Source organism: Corvus moneduloides, chromosome 2 (assembly GCF_009650955.1).
Source record: "Corvus moneduloides isolate bCorMon1 chromosome 2, bCorMon1.pri, whole genome shotgun sequence".
Taxonomy (NCBI): Eukaryota; Metazoa; Chordata; class Aves; order Passeriformes; family Corvidae; genus Corvus; species Corvus moneduloides.
Genome location: NC_045477.1, coordinates 1,712,461 through 1,731,927, shown reverse-complemented (window position 1 = coordinate 1,731,927; position 19,467 = coordinate 1,712,461). Strand labels below are relative to the sequence as shown.

The 19,467-nt window shown below is 45.1% G+C and overlaps 1 protein-coding gene across 1 annotated transcript in view; it reads left to right on the top strand.

Annotated features, from left to right (window-relative positions):
• The first annotated feature begins 261 nt into the window (after nucleotides 1-261).
• Nucleotides 262-19,467, top strand: part of ADAMTS5 (ADAM metallopeptidase with thrombospondin type 1 motif 5) — a 39,414-nt gene continuing 20,208 nt past the window's right edge. The window contains exons 1-2 of the mRNA XM_032093710.1: nucleotides 262-1,113; nucleotides 11,257-11,389. Of these exons, the coding sequence (XP_031949601.1) occupies nucleotides 262-1,113; nucleotides 11,257-11,389 (985 nt within the window). The remainder of the gene's footprint in view (nucleotides 1,114-11,256; nucleotides 11,390-19,467) is intronic.

Below are 19,467 nucleotides of genomic sequence, written 5' to 3'. Positions count from 1 at the left end.
TTCACACGCGAGCGGCTTTTGTTGACATTTTTTTCTCTCCCACTCACACTTGACTTGGGGAGGGAGAACTTCTTTTTCCTTCTTCTTTTTTTTGTTCTTTCTTTTTTCCCTTCCCCGCATCTCCCCTTTTCTTCCCATCCCTTAACTACGCTGCCGCGCTCCGCCGGCCGGCTCCTTCCAACGCCGTCTCCCGTTATTATCATCATTATTACTACTATAATTACTATCACCGCCACCCCGCTGCCCCGCGCCGAGGCGAGGATGCTGCCGGCGCTGCTGTGGCTGCTGCTGGCCGCCCGTGCCGGCCGCGCCGCGCCGCCGCCGCCCGCACCTGCCGAGCCCGGCGCGCCGCCCGCCCGGCCCCCCGCCCCCGGGCCGCCCCGCGGGGCCGTGCGGCGCCTCGACCCGACCTACGCGGGGGGCGGCAGGGCGGGCTACGTGCTCTACGCCGGGGGACAGCGCTTCCTGCTCGACCTGGAGCGCGACGGGCCGCGCTGCCACTACCGCGGCACGGTGGACGGCAGCCCGCGCTCGCTCGCCGTCTTCAACCTCTGCGGCGGCCTCGACGGCTTCTTCGCCGTGGGCCGCTCCCGCTACACCGTGCGCCCGGCGCGCCGCGGCCCGCGGGGAGAGGCCGGAGCGCGGATCTATGGCGAGGGCCCGGCCCGCACCCCTCACGTCTTCCGCAGGGAGAGCTTCAGCTTCGAGACGGTGCCGGCCCGCACCAGCTGCGAGACCCGAGACCCCGCCGGGCCGGCGGGCGGGGACGGGCGGCGGCGGCGGCGGCGGCGCTCCGTGTCCCGGGCCCGGCAGGTGGAGCTGCTGCTGGTGGCCGACGCCTCCATGGTGCGCAAGTACGGGAAGGGGCTGCAGCACTACCTGCTCACCCTGGCCTCCATCGCCTCCCGGCTCTACGCGCACGCCAGCCTGGAGAACCACGTGCGGCTGGCCGTGGTGAAGGTGGTGGCGCTGGGCGACAAGGAGAAGGGGCTGGAGGTCAACAGGAACGCCGCCACCACGCTCAAGAACTTCTGCAAGTGGCAGCACCAGCACAACCGCCTCGACGACGACCACGAGGAGCACTACGATGCCGCCATCCTCTTCACCCGCGAGGTAGGCATGGCCCTGGCCACAGGCATGGCCGTGACAGCAACGAGGTGTCCCTCGAGCGTGGGGTGGCCGGGCTGGTGGACCTCCAGTCGCCCTGCTCGGCTTTGCCCACGGGTTGCCTCCCCTCTCGTGGATCCAGCTCTTCCATCAGGGACCGGCACCCGTGCACAGCTGCCGGCGTGGCAGAGGGGTTGAGATGTGTGCGTCCCCTGCCCTGTGCTGTCAGCCCTGCTGTGGGTGCACCAGTGCAGTGCTGGGACCCCAGCCAGGTGGAGAGGTGGGAACTTTGGTCGTGGGACTCAGCCTAAAGTCCCTCTGCTTGAGACGTGACTTTGTCCTGTCTGTCCCAGTGGCTCCTCTCTCTCTGCAGAGGTGGTCCAGGCAGGAAGGGCTGATAGCACTTCCTAAACTAAATTAGTCCCCAAACAAACCTGCTAGTGAAAGTGGTGGAGAGCACCTTAAGAGTACAGACGTCCTGCTTGTGGAGCACATTGGGACGCTATTTCCAGCAAGAATAGCTCCACCGCGCTGGAAGCCGGCAGCACTTGTGGTTCAAGTGTAGGACGTAAATGCAGACCGCAGGTAAACAGAGCTGCACAAGCTGAGTTGGGCTGGTGGCAAGGGGCTGCAGTCCCTGTCTTGTCCCCCAGGTGGGTGCCCTGATCAGTTGTGGGTTGGATGTGGCCGGTGTTGCCCATGCAAAGGTGTGTCCTGTTGCTCCACGCTGGGTTGTTGATTAATTGCATTGCCAGAGGTCGTTAAGGGACATTGCTCTGGTAGACATGTGGCCGAGTTTATGCAATGAAGTTCTTCTGTAAGAATATCCCTGCAGCGGTTTGGGTTTGGTGTTTTCTTTTTTTCCCTTTCCCCAAGTACGAAAAAAATAACTGCATGACTTTCCGTTCATTTGAGTTCTCCGGCTTTGCTACATCGCAGGAGCCTGCCAAAAAGGATGCTTTGGATGGTTTGTGGAAGGAGTTGCTCCAGAAGGGGGAAAAAAAGCGCCTGGCTCGCTTTTCTAGCTGTAAATAGTTGAGACATTAGGTTCTGTGTCAGTCAGGCATCGCTTGTACAACAGGAGCCCCTTTTAGCAGTTTAAAGCCCATCAGTATAATGTGCAAGCTTTCATTTTTTTATCACTATAACCTGAATGAAAGCAGGCTACCTGGACTGGGTCAGAAAGCTTCTGGGTTTTGATATAAACATCTTATCTAATGGCTTATTAAGCCCGGGCCAGCATCCATCATTTCTCTCTGAAGAGTGTTTCTCCCTGCCAGTATTCCCACTTATTTCCCTGGGCTGTATGACAATTTGGACAATTAATTAACGTAACATCAATTATTAAGTTAATTTGGATTGAGATAGGATACGACTCTAAAGTGCACCTGCTTTATAGATGCTCAGCTGTATTTCTTTGCATGGACACCCTCCTGTCAGAGAGGGTGCTGTTAATCAATAATCCACTGTCAAAGACTCGTGAGCAATGCACAGAGTTACTTCTTTGGGATGTAAGTAGTACTCAAAATCAACAAAACACCGTAGTTCCTGTGATCTGCTTCCACTCTTAAGATGCAAATGTTGCTTGTACTGCTGCTCAGGGCTGCTTTATGAGAAAAAAAGCACAGGCTTGTGTTCTCTTGGTTTACATTTTAACAGCTTTAACTCTGGGATTAGCTCCTAGATGCAATTCAGGACAACTTAATCTGCTTTAATGCTTTGCTGTGTGCACACGAACATTGTTTGGCAGTGTTTGACTGAACTAAGAGCCAGACTGGAGTTTCTTGCTACATGTGTTCATGATGTTCTTTGCAGGGAGTGTGTGTGAGCCCACACGATTTTTATATGCTTACCCTTGAAATGTCAACATGAATCTATTTGCTCCCCGTGGAATGTAAACACGAAAAGGGTTAAAGGATGAAAAAGCAGTGGACATGTTTCCTGGAGAAAACAGCCCCACTTTGAACTAAAGGAGAGATTTTTTCCGGTTTAGCTTTTCAATGAGAGTGGCAGCAGTTGGCAGGAGAGCACCACTTTTACAACTCTGTTTTGGATGGATGAAGTTGGTTGCTAAGCTACACGACGCCAAGCCGTGGCTGCGTGTTTTGATGGGCTCTGAATATCGTCATGCTGATTTTTAAACATCCAGATGTCTCTTTCTAAGTGCTGCGGGTTTCAGGCCTTGGGCAAACGTGTGAGGTACATTTTCCATCGTTGTTTACTAACTGAGGCCACCTTGAGCTTCGTGTCTCTCCGTCAATAGAATAATATTTGCAGATCGTTTGTCAGCTGAATGCCTGGCCTCGGCTGTATGGAACTGGTTTTGTGTAGATAGAATCTGCATTGTGCATGGCTGGTGCCATACAAATCCCTAATATAATAATTATCTTTGTTCCAGAGTGACATTTGCTTGGATGTTGTTTTTTTACACCAAAAGAGGGCTTTATTTGAGTTCCTCATGAGGGAAGAATCCCGACAGAATTCAGCAGTGTTGCTTTGCCCTCTGTGGTTGTCTTTACTTCTTCAAAGATAAATTAGTAACCATTGATAGACTGAGAGTGCATTGGCAGCTCTCCTTTATTATTAAATTAGTAGTGGTTCAAATTATGTTATATAAGTTCAAATTATGGTCATCATCATCATTCATACTAGGAAGCACTTCCCATGCGAAAAAATTTAGAAGGAAATTTACTGATTCTGAGTTAAAACAGCCACTTCCTTCTGGTCATAATCTGTATTTAATTGGATAAGGGCTTTAAAGCAATTATGCTGCAGACCATAGTAAATCACTGTGAACATGGATTCAGTTTGGGGTGATACAGGCAACATGTTAAAGCTGGTTTTAGGCTTTGTGTTGCTTATCAGTGGCAGCAAGGGTCCATTAGCTGCAGTGGGTCCTTATGTTTACTCTGTAGATGAAAGGAGCACTAGAGGAACATGCCTGGCCATTGTGAAAACCTGCAGTGGACACAGAAATTATCTGTCACTAAATATTGCAGGAATTTAGTTGGGTTCCACAATGATTATTTAAATCCGATAATGAGAAGTGTATTTTCCCAGTGATCCCATCTCTCATTTTGACCCACGATGAGCAGGATCAAGCACGACAGAGCTCTGACTTGACAGTCAGAAAATGTGATAATTTTCTGATATTTCTAAATTTCCTCAAGGCAGCTTGACCATAACAGCCTTGAAGAGTTCACGGGTCCCCTGCTGTTGGACAACTTTGTGGTTGAGTCCTTGACAGCAGCTGTAAATCTTAGGGCCGCGTGAATCTTAGAGCATCCTCCATGGAATATGGTGGTGCAGGGATTCAATTCTGGTGGCCACGTGAGTTCTCCACCCCAGAGGGAAGTGGCTGTGTGGTGGGGAGGAGGAAGAGCTTGCAAAGCCCTCTTTCCCTGGAGATTAGATCACTTGCTCTCAGTGGCAATGGAGTCAACAGCAAATTTAGAATTCAGTGTTTCATCACTGGTTCTCAGTGGCAGTGAAGTCAACAGCAAATTTAGAGTTTAGTCTGTTTCAGCCTTTTTTATTGTGAACAGTTTGCAGAAGCTGGAAGCAGACAATCTTCAGATTTTTATGGGTGCAACAAAACACTTGCCAGATTATTTGTCACAGTAGCAAAACAGATTAGATGGGACTTGCAATCTGCAGTTGAACTCACACTGATCTTTTTTCTGAGGTCCAGCCTGCTCTGCAATTATCCTCTAGAATTCATCCAATCTGTTTCATTAATGGCCCTTAGTTAAATTTCAAGTGAACTATTGAATGCATTTGGACAAAATCCAGCTCTCTTCCTCTCCCCCCAGTTCTGAATCATCTGAAGATTAAAATAGATGTTTCTCACAGTAGATACAGACATTAGGAGCAAGAAAAAATCCTTTCCTAAGTGCTTGTTAGCATCATCTGTGATAGTTCCATCATGCCTGGCTCAAGCTAGAGTTCATGCTAGAGCCAAAGGCCACTGTCCTGCCTTTTCCTACACAGTAATTATATGGGGCTGGTATGTTTGATTTAGTTTAACTGTCCATCTGGCAGTGCTGTTGAAATTTAACAGCAAGCTTTGTATTATCTCAGCTCTGTAGATGATTATTTCATTGCATGGCGCACATGCTTTCTTTAGCTCTACTTCTTTCTTCTTCTTTTTTTTTTCTTCTTTTCTCTATTACCATCTTCCAACAATTATTATCCCCTAGTAGTAAAACAAGTCACTGTACCAATGATCAATAGAATAGATTTCCCTGGTTGTTATTATTACTCTGAAGAAATGGTAGTGTGATGTGTCTAGCAGTTTCACAGGGTTTTCACCAACTTTGTTGCACGTCTAATACATTTAAATAATGTCCCTAGGGAAAATAAAGTGGGACATAACTGATAGAGGAGAAGTTTGATTCACCCTGATCTAGAGAGATGGTGTGGAGTTTTCCCACAAAGGAATTGTGGCTTAGGCAGGTTAAATCACACATTTTTACTTGGTCACCAGTCACCAGTTTTGTCTGAAACTTCTCCTCCCCATGCAGATTCCAAATGCTTTATGTGCGTTTTGTCCATATTTTTAAATAACCTGTGGTTTGCATAACTCTGCTGTGTTTTCTTTCAAATGCCTAAGCCTCAGGCCCGTATTTATCACATGAACCCCAAAAGCAAACGACCTCAATTTTTAAGCTAAACTACTGGAGAAAAACATGTGGGTTTTGTTTTGGTAGATATGGCAGGTATCACCCTTGTGGTTTTCCTCAGAAGGGAGCCAGGTTTTGGCCACTCTCTCAGAATGTGGCCAGGAAAGCCCAGAGCAGTAACCCAGTGAGTCTGACAGGAGTCCTTCCTCACCCTGAATCCTTTCTGTTTGTTCAACATTACTTCTTTAAACCACGTGTGCCATTCCACGTTGCTGTGACATCAATAAAAGTTCACCCACTTTGCCGAGGAGCACAAGGGAGGGTGGATGTGTGTGTTCCTAACACCACCTCACCCAGCCTCCCTGCCCAGGGCTGCGGTGGGAACGCTGCTGCTGGAAGTCGGAAAGTCGTGCTTAATTCCTTCCTCTGCTTGAGGGGTTTTGGGTCTGTATCGCCCACCTCCCAGGAGGGGTCCTTAACCAGGAGGTCGTAAGCTGTTCCAGGTGTTAAGGAAACTTTCCACCCCTCTGACCAAAGGTCTGTCACTGTGTAGTGAGTAATTCATATGGTGAGAACGAGAGGAATCATGACCTGAAGCCGCTGAGTGGAGTGCAGCACTTGGACTGAGGTGGTCTGGGTTCCTCAAGCATGGAGAGAAGGCTGTTTCTGTAATTTACCACAGGCTGTTCAGTGGGAAAGAAGGAGGATGAGCAATAGGGACCAAAAATTGGATCACTTCACTGGCTGCACTTCAGGTGCAGCCTGGGCTAGAGAAACCTTGGGCACAGGGGCTGCTTCAGGAGGAGCCAGAGCTCCCTGTGTGCATGGCAGTAGCCCGGTGTAGACCATACAGTGCTCTCCTAAGAAACATTCTTCTAGCTGGCCTCATCCCTGGAAGGAATTTGTAGCTGGATCACATTCTTACTGGGAAAAGGCTTTAACTGATGAGCTGTTGTAAAGGAACCAGAAAAGCAAGTGAACAGAACTGTAAAGGTTTTAGCTGTGCATTACAAGAAGGTGATGTGCAGCTTGGCCTGGTACAAAGCCTAATCCTGTGGGTTCCTCTCATTCTGATCTGAGAAGCTCTGTAGGCTCAGCATCCCTCAGGGGCAAAGGTGGAGAAACATGAAATATCTGAACCCCAGTAAGCAAAGTGCCCAGCTGTTCCAGACTGTGAAACTGTGGCACTTAGAGGCCCACAGGATCCCAAACTGCAAGCCCTATGAGGGGTAGATAAAACACCTGAGGACGTGTTCTTCCACCCTTACCTTCCACCAAATTGTCCTCGTTGGTGCTCACATCCTGTTTTAGATCTGGTCAGCAGGCTCTGACCTAATATCAGGTTTCACTAAACAGTTGGTTCTTGTTCTGAAACCTACTGAACACGTTTCAGGTGAAATAAACTCCTTGCTCCAGCCAGGACGTGGTGACACTTATCTCCCTTCACAACAATGCCATGTATACATGGCAGCCAGCCAGCTGCTCCTGATGGATTTAGAATGCCAAGAAATCTTGGCCTCTAATGAGCTGTCTAATTAACTACCAGACTTGTGATGTACAGCTTAGCTTTACTAAGCCACTCCTTTGCCAAAGCTTAAGTCTTAGCATCTATTGCCTCCTGCATAGCAAATGCATTTCCTTGTCATTCTTCTGCTATGAAACTACTGTAAAGCGGATCAAGGGCCAGGCTGCTTTCCTTCTTTAGAAATATCAAAAAACATTCTTTAAAGCTTCTGCCGCTGATTCAAGGCAATTGAGTATACAGAACTGAGTAACTTTCTTTTTCTAAAAGAAACAGAGTGAAATAATAATTGGAAACTGATTTTATGTATCATGAGTCGCCTCTTTCCTCGTGCTTTAGCTGGAGTATGAAAAGTTGAGGCTACCCACACAGATTTTTTAGGATTGCATCATTACACTGAAGCCTGTTTTTAACAAAAAATTAAAATATTTTCCAGGAAAATAAAACCTTTTACTGTACTCCCAGAAAGTTTACTTCATGAAAGTAGTCGACTGCTTTCCAGGACTGCCCAGGAAAGCAAAAAACAACGTAATTATTGATTTTGGTAACAAATAATCCATAAGCCAGTGTTTGATGGGTAAGCAGGCATGATTTTCAGTAACATCGTTTGAAATAAAGCTGTTTAGAAGCTAGTATTGGTGAATTGACCCAAAAGCAAACTTTTCAGAGTATTTGTCTCAGAAATGCTGCTTGATAGGCTGTAGTTCTGTTTATAGTATATACCATGAATAGAAATATATTCCAGTTCAAATCGTGCAGAGGCAGGAGAAGGAAAGAATGAGTGAGACAATGACAACACAGAGGAGCTGAGCTTTCAGTAATCTGCCTAAATGGTTATTGACAATATCAGCCTTAGCTGCAAATGAGCATCCAAGGGCTGGAATTGGCAGGGAGAACCATGATGCTCAATCCGTGCTCTGCTCAAAGCACAGCCATGGCATGCCCTGCTCTAGCAGCAGATGGGCAACCCACAGACATCCCCCTAACAGCTTCTTACAAAGGAGCTAATGCCAGAAAATATTTCCTGTCCTTGTTCCCAGAATCCTTTACAAGCCCCTCTGCTGTTTCCCAGCTGGGATTTGGCAGCGGCTGCAGGACTCCCACACCGACTGCTGGGGGGCCACAAGGACTTGGCCACGGAGCTGCTGGGCTGCTTTGCTGCAGCACTGGCCACCACTTTCTGACCCCAGAGTGGTCACTCTTCTCCTTTCTGGGGATGGCTGGTTGCACACTGTCTGAGGACACCTGTTTTCCAGCTGTCTTTGAGGAATTGGAGGAGCTAGGTGATTTTACATAGAAGCAGTTTGCAGAATCATGTCTTTCCTGCTGTGGGATTTCCTAGGACCAGCCTCTGGTACAGCCCTAATGTCTAGGGAAGACAGTGTAATGCAGTCCTGTGCACAGCTTTTGAAATGCTGAGGTGAGACTATGGTAACATCCCTGCCCTAATGTTCCCTGCTCTACACATCCCATCAGAATTAGCTCTATGCAAGTTTATGAGAGTGCCTGCTTAGAGAAATTATATTCTTTTAGTTATATTTGTGTCATGAAATCTGGTGAATCATTGTGAGGTCTGGCTGTGCCTGCTGGTGTAAATTCCCAGCATAGCTGCTTCTTGTGTGCAAATGGGAGTAAATCCTGACTGGCATGAGGCATCTGGGTGCTGATACCATTGTGCCTACACTGGGAGCAGCACTGATGTCAGAATCTACGTGATAATGACACCCAAATACAAGAGCAGATGAGTGATACAGAATCTGCCTGCAGAGGCAAAGCCTGAATTAATGCAGTTTATACTATTACTGGCACTGTCAACCTGTCCTGCCCTCCTCCAGTAAGTTGCTTTCTGTCTGATTTATGTGCTTTTTGGTACTTGTGTAAGAATTTCAGTTCAGCTGCTTGTGTGGATTCAGGTCAGATTGCTCTGTCACAGAATCACAGGATCAGTTAGATTGGAAATGACCTCTGAAATCATTGAGTCCAACCTGTGGCTGAACGCCTTGTAAACCAGACCATGGCACTGAGTCCACATACAGTCATTCCTTGGACACCTCCAGGGATGGGGACACCAAACCTCCCTGGGCAGCTCTTTCCAATATCTAATCACCCTTTTTATGAAGAAATTCTTCTTAATGTCCAGCCTACACATCCAGTTTGTGTCTCCTTGTCCCATTGATAGTTCCTTGGGAGCAGAGCCTGGCCCCACCCAGCTGCACCCTCCTGTCAGGGAGTTGTGGAGGGTGAGAAGGACCAAGTTCAGTGTAAAGGGTTAATCGGATATGAACCCAAACAAAAGTAGTAGGAGTTTAAGGATGGTGACTTCTTTGTTGAATATGCCCCAGATATGTGACATAAGAATAACATGACCTCACTTGAGGCCTCTCCCAACGCTGGTTGAGAGCTGCTGAAAATGATGCAAAGTTTATTTGCCTAAACAGAACTGGAAAAATTGTGCATTTCTTTTAAAATACTTCGAAATATGCATCCCATACTTCCCATAACCCATGCAGAGCAAGAGGCAAAGTCTGGGGGCTTAGAGAGAAAATTGTCTGCATATTACCTGCAGTGGTACAGAATGGAAGTTTGCCTTAAACCATGGATTACACCTGTGAAAATTTGGAAATTCAATACTTTGCAACTACATTCCCTCTCTTCTTGCCAGGCTGTTTTGGTCATTGGTAGTGAGGCATTTAAAGCTTGGTGTTAAGTAGCAACAAGAGTGAATTTACCAAGAGTTACCAGATACCTGGAAGCCAGAACTGAGCCTGAAATTTCTCCTCCATATATGTAATATTGCTTTGTATTTCAGCTTGAAAAATTTCTTTCTTTGGAAAAAAAACCCAACACCTTTTTTCTTTTTTTGTGTGTGTGTTTGTAAAGAGACGCTCTGTCACAGTATCTGTGAACTCTGTGTGGTTTTCTTTGACTTCAGTGGGATTTGAATCCTCTGCATTTCCAAGTTTGCCTAACCTGTCAAAATCAGTGAACACTGCTGCTCTGAAGCCTCCTGCAAGGTGTCTCTTATTCAGATGGATTAATTATGAAAGGCTTCATTAAAGAAAGTCCTTATAGAAAGAGATCAGAAGGGAAGAAGAGAATCTTAAAAATGAAGGGAAAAAAGTGCTCTTTGATCATTTTGATAATACCATTTGTCATGCCTTGAAAATGACAGTTTCATTCAACCACAATGAAACGTTGAAGTGTTCCAAATAGCATGGCCCCTACTTTTCCTTCTCATCCAAAAGATGTAGACATATGCACATTCACACTAATATTCTTCCCTCTGCTCCAACAGAAGCACAGAAAAGTTACTGCTGGTGATAAAACCACACTGTCTGACCAAAGCTGAAAGGAAAAACGTAATGCTACCTGCACGGTTTTTGGAGACACCCCATATCTACATGTGGGAGAAGTGGTTGAGTTGTTGGGATTTTGCACTCTCTCGTATCACTGACTCTCAGCAATCTCTGAGAATTGCTTAAATGCTTGGTATATTATTGGGTAACACACTATTAATTGTACTGCTTTACAGATGCAAAAGGAGGTTTCACGCGTAACAATGTCATTTCTTTTAAGTGCAGGTATAAGATTTGCTTCAGAAAAGCAAGGTGATCTCTGGCTCAAGGACTGATCAGAAAGCTGAAGCTTTCTGTCAGTGTAAATAAAAAGAATTTTCTGGTTTTATTGTCCATGAGGAAATGCTTTCACAGAATGTTTGAGGTACCTACCTCAATGCAAGTGTGAGCACCGCAGAAATACAAATGTAACTAACAGCAATTAGCTTCAGAATGTATCCAAATTCTGTTAAAGTCCATAAAAATACTCCCACTGACCTTACCGTAGACTGGCTTGCTGTGCTTTTAACATCTTTAGCTGGAAACCTTACGTTGATATTTTCATCCAGGTCCTGCTGTTGCCGAAGGCGACTTTAACCGGTTGTTACTGCTGAGTGCCAAAACTTAATTTAATGATTTTTTGAATTTTTTTTTCTCCCTTCTGGGGCAGGATTTGTGTGGGCATCATTCCTGTGATACCCTGGGAATGGCAGACGTTGGGACCATCTGCTCCCCCGAGCGCAGCTGCGCGGTGATTGAAGACGACGGCCTCCACGCAGCCTTTACGGTGGCTCACGAAATTGGTATGCAGTGCCTTTTCTGTTCCCCCGCCAAGCCAAACACTCGCAACAGCTGCATTAGGAACCAAAATACCCCGCAATTAATTCCAGATTTCCCCCGGCCCAGAGCCCCGCCTGGGGATTAGGGCTGTGTACATATGCACTTCAGGGTTAACTAATAAGGGATCAGAAGGCAGGGGAAGGCGCACAGTAGGTGTTTCCTTCCTGACAGTGGCCTTTCTAAGCAGCAGTTGAAGTGAAAATTCAAAGGCTGCTGCTACTGTCCAAAGATGTCAATGCATGGCCCTCCTGAGAAAGCTTTTGGCCCATCTGTTGTCATTTGCATGCGTTTATTTATTGGAAAATAAGTCACATTTTTCAACTTGTTGCATGTGCTACCGTTAGGAAGATTTTTTCCCTTGTATTACCTGCAGAGAAAAGCTGTTGTGGCAACAAAACCAACATAATTCTAATATCTTCGTAAGTGTATGGAAATTCCACCTTTATGAATCCTATAATAAGTTAAATAGTATTTAGGTGATAAAGGTTTGGTCAAAAAACCTGTTCAGCTTTGTTTCAGTTTCCACCTCAGTGGACAGCAATTAAATCAGGAGCCTTGCATGTACCCTTCAGAAGGGTTTAAGATAGAATTAGTGACAGAAGAAAGTTTGTGGTCTTGTATATTACATCTGTCATGATATATCCCTTCAGAGTGACTGCTGCCATCTTGATCATGTTTAATTTACTGGTATTTTGTGAACTGTGTTCACTGGAAATGCATTTGCTATAAGGGCTATTCACTTTGGGGAGTGAACAGCAATTTAAAAGTGGAGAATGTTCTTTTTTTCTTTTTTCTTTTTTTTTGTAATATTCTTGGAAGGAAATAACAAGGAAAGGAGAACTTCCACAGAGAGCCAGCTGCTGAATTGCCTTGTACCTCGTGCCAAACCAAAGTAAAGTTTGCTTTGGGAGTATCATTGCAGTGGTTCCATTTTCAAGGAGCTTGCAGGTAGAGGCTGAGATCTGAGTGCCTTATACATATAGCTCAGGAAACAGAGGTCACCAAGGATGGAAAATGACCTGACTGTTCAGTGACAAGTGATCCTAACCCTGCTCCTCTTATAGCTCTGCAAAGGAGTTACATCAGTAGTGGCTGGAGAGGGGATCGGGCGTTGCATGAAAACATGAAATATTGTGTCAAGATGAACCCCTAAAGCAGAAGTTTTATTTTAGTAAGCAATTTTGTCAAAACAAAATAAAAACTCCTCTGGAGTCACTAATTCAGTGCATTTGGAGATAGCTACAGCAGTGCAGAAAGACAGGTTCACATGGGATGTGGATGCTGTGAATGAGCCGTCACAAACCTGGGATGTGTTAGATGGCAAACTTAGCCTGTCATTCAGAGCCAGCATGCTGGGGACACTGCTTGTGTCCCCTTGCACCTAGAAGTGATGCCTCTGCTGAGGGTCAGTGGGCAGGGTTGGGTGAGGAGCTGCCTCGTGGTGCCAGTGTTGATGGATCTGGTGTGTGAAGAGGAAAGCAATGTCTTTCCTGCCATTTTATCAGCAATAAATACATTTTTAGGTAGATTAAAAATGAAAGAACACAGATCAGTAAAGACAGGATGAGCAGCTAATGTTCACATTGTTACCTTGAATTCCACACAGAGAAAATATAAGCAAAAGTGAATTATTTTTAGTGATCTAGAAGCACATTTTGGAGAAAGGCCATTTTCATACCTAGGAATTTACAGGAATCTCTAAAAACTATAATTTTCAATGTAAAAAAGGTATGAATTGAAATGAATAAATAAGAACCCTAATGGACATAAAACCTCTACTTTGAGGCTGTTTAAAATAACATCCTTTTTTTTTCCTCCTCACCAGAAGTTTTTAAGAAAGGAGGGGTGTCAGGTCACAGAATGATCTTTGTGTGTGTGGCCTGAAGTAGGAGAAGCTGAGAAGAAAAAACAGCTAAAATTGCTTGAGTACTTAAATCAAAGGTCAAAAAAGGATGAAAAATAAAAGTGTGGCATGGATATCCTTTAGTTAAGCACTTTGGGGAAAACCTTGCTTTATTTTATTTGGAGACCAGGTTTCTTCCTACAATCCAGAAATCTTCAAGTTCCCCCTATCCTGTGGGCAGGGTGTAGCTTTAATTTTACAGTGGCTCAGTTCCTCAGTCAGAGGGGATGCTCTGAGCCTGAGATGTTCTTTTCTGGCAGTAGGAAGGTCAGGGTGAGCCACTGAGTGAAGGAGAGTCACTCTCGGCTGTTTTTGTGCATGGGGAGCAGATGCAGCACCATTAACATGGACTTGATTCTCAGAGTGTCCTCGCTGTGGCTTCCAGGGGGATGTGATTGCTCTTGTTTCCCCTGTGAAGGATCCAAGAGCATTTTCCAGGCTCAAATTCTTTCTCTGGAAGGCAACCAAAGTAAATTGAACTGCAGCTAAACCTGACAGGAGGATGGATGCCCAGCCCAGGGGCTCAGGTTGGATTGGTGCACAGGAAGCCAAAAAGCAGCTTGCTGCAGAATAAACCTGCTGCTTCAGTTGCCAGGGTTTGTGCCACATCACGCGTGAGATGTTTGTTTTATTTCTTTCAGATAAAATAGATGGATTTTGACCAGTGGTTTTTGAGGGGGAGAGAATGGATGGGCAGCAACAGGCAAAACCTCCACAGGCCTGTAAAGGAGAGCACAGGAAGGAATAGATGCAGCCAAATTCTTGGTACAACTGATTAGCTGGCAATAAGAGGTAGAGATCTTTATATAAAGTTTGATAAGGTAGGACCTGAATTTTGTCCTACTTGCATGTAGGAAAATCAGTAATAGCTTGTCTGCAAAGTCAAAGGGGAAAAAAAAGAAGATAATGCAACATAAAAGCATCAGGAAGAAACCTTGTAACTTAAAATCTGATAATCCTGTTTCTCCTGAGAATACAGGGGGGCAGTGCTAATACCCTAAATGTTATTTTGAAATCATAGCCTGCCAAGACATCCAGCCACCAACAGTAAATCCGTATCTGGTTATTTTCTAGCAGGGGACATGCTGCTGTCAGCTGGGACAACAGCAGCTTCATTTTCACAAAAATAACCCCCTGGATTCTTGCCTGCAATCATCAGTTCATCACCATGTTGTGGCATATGGATGCTTTTTTTTACTCCTAGCAGCTCCTTCAGCTACACCTCCACAGCTCTGCAGAGCTGTCTGAGCTTAGGCACAGTGTGTAGCATTCTCCAAGCCTTTGTTATCAGCAGCTTGTTGTCTGTAAAAATGATGTTTCCTTGCTTCACGCACTTCCCTGCCTCTTGGGGACATGTGGAGGAGAGCATTGAAGAACCTGAGATTGCTCATAATCTCAAGTTCTTTAATGTTTTTCATAGGGCAGCACTGTATTGCTTCTCCATATATCCCTTATTAAAATAACCATCAGGAAACAAAAACAGTGAGATTTTCACTCTGATACTCTGGACTTTTGGGTTGAAGATTTGTTGCTTTGACAGTGCTGAGTTATAAAGTGAAGATAAGCATGATCCAGCATCAGCAACAGGCACAGTCAATCTGTTGGAATTACATTTAACGTATTTTGTGATGGGTTATATCCATGTTTGGCAGCTTGGTGCTGTGTTTTGAGGTACAGTCATGGTCAGAAGGTTTCTGCTGGAGTCCCACCTGCTTCAGCAGACAGCCCACCACCCTAAACAGTTTGCTATCTACAAAAGCAAAATGAGGAGAGTTCAAGGGGATATAGATGAAGCTACTGCTTGTTTTATCAATAGGAAATTTCCCCAAATCACAAAAGGATCCCAGGGAAAGCCAAGAATTAAACTTGAGTTTTGACCTAGAGTCTCTTGAGTTTTGATCTAGTCCTTAAATACAAAAGCATCCTTCCTGCAGCCTTCAAGCAGGCAAAGCTCCAGTTCAGCTCCGTGGGAGTTACATGGGTCTAACAGCTTAAATCAGATCTATCTTTGTTCTTTCCATCAATCTTGAGAAACTTACTTTTAAAAAAAGAGCCAATACAGCCTTTTTTCTCAGTGATAATGTTCATTTGACCTTTTGCAATGTTCCTACTCCTCTGTTACACAAACACTCTGGCAGGCAGTTACTCCTTCTGTCCTCCTGAGTAATATGGTTTACTGATGTTCTTTCCAAGTATTTTATTTTTAGGCTATAGCTTTAGCATTGCTACGTGGAACTCATTAAACCTTTGTTCATTAGTTTCCTTTTATCTTTCACATGTGACTTTTGGGGAGGGAAGACCAAAGGGTGGGATAAAAGCAGCCTTCAAATATGTTTAAAAAATCACTGCAAAAATTTGCATAATAAATCATTCCCCCTGTCCACCTGGGACAGCACAAGGGGTAATGGCCTGCAATTGCAGCAGGGAAGATTTGCTTTAAGCATTAGCCAAAATCATCTAAGCAGGACAGTTGAGGGCAGGACTGAAGTGCTTGGGGAGGCTCTGTTTCTGGAGGCTCACAGGAGCCAGCTGGCTGAAGCAGCTGTGGCTCAGGGGATGCTGATCCTACCCCAGGGCAGAGGGATGCACAGGATGCCTTTTCAAGGTCCCTGCTCAGCATCATTTTCTGTGGTTATGAGGAGTTATCACAACATCCTCCACAGCTGGGCTGTGTAATGCCTGAAACCAAGGGACTGCACAGAAACTAAAGCTAGAAAATCATGGAATGGTTTGGATTGGAAGGGGCCTTAAAAATGATCCAGTCCCACCCCTGCCATGGGCAGTGACACCTTCCACTGTCCCAGGTTGCTCCAAGCTGGCCTTGGACACTTCCAGGGATGGGGCCAGCCACAGCTTCCCTGTGCCAGGGCCTCACCATCCTCACAGCCAAGAATTTTCTTCATATATTAAGTAAGGAGTATGATACCAAATCTTTTCCAGCATGGCATCATTCTGTGGCCTCTGTCACCACTGAGGACAAAAGTGTCACGAGCTACATCAGCAAAATGTATTTGAGAGCATAATTTTCTGTAAAAAAAGGCATTTTAGAAGTGAGGTATCACTCCTGGCATCTCTGTTCACCTGGTTCACTGAAATACATCAGAATACCATGAACTATGAGTGGATTGGAGCTATTTATTCAGAGCCTGAGCTGTGTTGGAGCTGTAGGCCACTGAGGAAGGAATACCATGTCTAACTCACAGCAGACTCTGATTCTGACCCTTCTTCAGTGACAAATGAAACCGAGAACAACGTGTGTGATACTTAAAGGAGTCTTTCTTTTGATGTCCATAGAAGAGTCAAAAGATACTCCCACTCCTTGTTTTACCACATGTGCTCATTTTGTGTACACTCAAAAGTAACTAAATACAGCAATCTCTTCTTCCCCATGTTCTGCTGAACATGCAGCCCTTTGATTTCAAGGCTGTCAAGATAAAGCAGATAAAGACAAGCTTTAGACCTGACAGCTACAAATCTCCTGTAGCCTTTCATTTCAAGGGGGATACATTGCCAAGGGCACAGAGTCTCACAGCCACATGAAAAAAACAGTGGAGGTTGTCTGAGTCTCATATTATGTTTCCTTCATGACAGATGATGTTTAGACGAATATCCAGGTAATCATAATTAGGCAGATTTGCTTTCTTAAAACAACAAAAAACCGAGAGAGTACACTCATCCAAGTCTTCTCTGCTGACATGCATCAGGAAAATTACTTGATTCCTCCTCTTTGAACCTTTTTTCAAAGTTCTGTTTTAACTTCTGCTTGCAAAAGCTCTCAAATTAAGCCTTCATGAACGTACCCCTTTTGATGAAGAGATGGGCAGACAAAGCTAAGCCTTCACAAGAGCTGAAGGTGGGGCAGAAAATTAAGCTGATGCCTCAAAAAGCAAACATCAGCTGTCTAAAAGGTTGCTGGTTAAAATTTAGAATAAAAATTCTTGGCTTGCCCAGAAATATTTTTATTAACTTGTAATATAAAATATATCATTGTTCCACCTGCAGCAGACGTGGTGCTTAAAGCAAACTGTAAAACTCTGTGTTTTGCCTAATATTTCACAGCAGTCCTTATCAAAAAATATGTTAAGGACATGGTTTAGTGGTGGCTTTGGCAGTGTCAGGTTTATGGTTGTACCCAATGGTCTTTTCCAACCTAAGTGATCTCTGATTTTATGATCCTAAAAGAAGCTCAGTGTTCAGCCTGTGCCTCCAGCCTTCCAGACTGCAGGGTAGAGTAGGGATTGCTTTCCTCCTTGGCAGGTAGATAATACCGATACAATAAGGTAACTTTTGTGGGGAAGGTGCTTCTGGTACAGAGTAGGAAGGCAGAATTGCCCAATAACAGGCAGCAGGCAATACAATTTTTACATTCCTTCACTGTGTACTCCCACAGAGTTCATTCATTTACCATGAACTGCTGTGAATTACATTCTTTCCAAGTTCCTCTGAGTTGAACAGGTGTGAAATAGGTGTCACCCTCTCCCACTTCTTCATTAAAATGAACATTTCTCTTCTACATGCCCCATTAATTAGTGCAGCAGATGTAGTGGGGACCTCCAAGGCCACATCTTTTTAATGATTATTTAAGTCTGTGTGGACACAGCAGTCTGTGATTGCCTGGCCCACACTGGCTGGGCAGAATCTTGCCTGGGAATTGCCTGTCTGACAGGGGTGATGTGTCTGTAATCTCCCACAAGTCTGTTACAATGAGCCAGCTCAGCACAGGTTTGTTTTGTGTAAAGTCTGCAGCACTGGTGGGTGAATGTCTGATTTGGGCTTTTTTTTTTATGTCTGCTCCTGAGAAGAAGCTGCACTCCAGACTATTGTTTTGTTGAGTCTGAAGAACTCTTTTAAGCCAGAAATATTAAAAACTGCTTCTGGGCTGGAGATTGAAAAGAGAGAGTGATTTTTTTTAATCCTTTTTCTTTCGTAAGTGACTGATAGCAGTCAAAGAAAAGAAAACTGGAAGGAAAGCTCAATAATATAAAAAAGAGGAATGGCCAGTTTTATATTCTATGCAATCTTTTTGTAAGCTTGTGTAATTCAAATCACTTCTGTTTTATAAAAACACCAGCTTTATTAATTGTTATTGCTTAGGTCCATCATGACTTCAGGAGGATTCCTGAGTGATACCAGCATGAATTTCTTAAGAAGGAGTCACATACTCACAGGAGTTAGAAAAAGAGCCCATGCCAGAAGAAATGGTTTTATTTTGACAGAGTTCCCTCATGCAATCTTTGTTTAGCGAGGGGAGGGCATGAGGCTAATGCAGAAGGTCTGGGCTGGTGATTAGCCTGAGGAATGTTGAGCCAGGAGCTTCCTGAGCCCTGATCCCTTGAGAGCCACCGACTCACGGGGTAACCTGGGGCAAACCTCTTGACCTTCTTCTGCAGCCCAGTTGTCCCAACTGGAAATTAGGTGAAAGGCATGACCTCACTGGCAAACACATGCTTCATCCGAGCTGAGCTTCTCTGAGAAAACAAATTACAGTGCCTGCAGCATTTTTCAGCCTGCTGTGTCACCTTGCATGTGTCCTGTGGTCAGATGGAGTGCAAGAGCTGCTCTTTGACGTGCTGTTCAAGTTCTTGGCCATAAGCAGGGATTGGTGGCTTTTTTCCAGGAGACCCACCTTGGTTTGTGCTTTAGCAAAAGCTGGGGTTGGCTTGCTCTATGTTGTGGATATTTTCTGTTTTCTTGTTTCTTATGCTTGAAATACCAGTGAAAAATGAATGAGAGTAATTTTGCCTGCTGTTCACTCAGAGAAACTCTGCAGATAGTCTAGAACTGTGTATTAAGGAAAACCAGAAACTTCAAGAAATGTTTGGACAACACTCTCAGGCACAGGGTGGGATTCATGGGGCTGTCCTGTGCAGGGCCAGGAGCTGGACTTGAATGATCCTTGTGAGTCCTTTCCAGCTCAGGACATCCTGTGGTTCTGGTTTGCTTCCCAGTGCTCCTGGGAATATGAGAGTTGCTTCACCACACATCCAGCCCAGCTCTGTTGCACTCCTGGTTTCCCTGTAGTGTGTCCTGTTCCTCAGAGAGGATGAAAGTTTTAACTTAATTGCTCTGGAGTATTCCCACCTTGTATAGGGAGATACACCCCATTCCTGCAAGGTACAGAGATCATTTTTGAACACA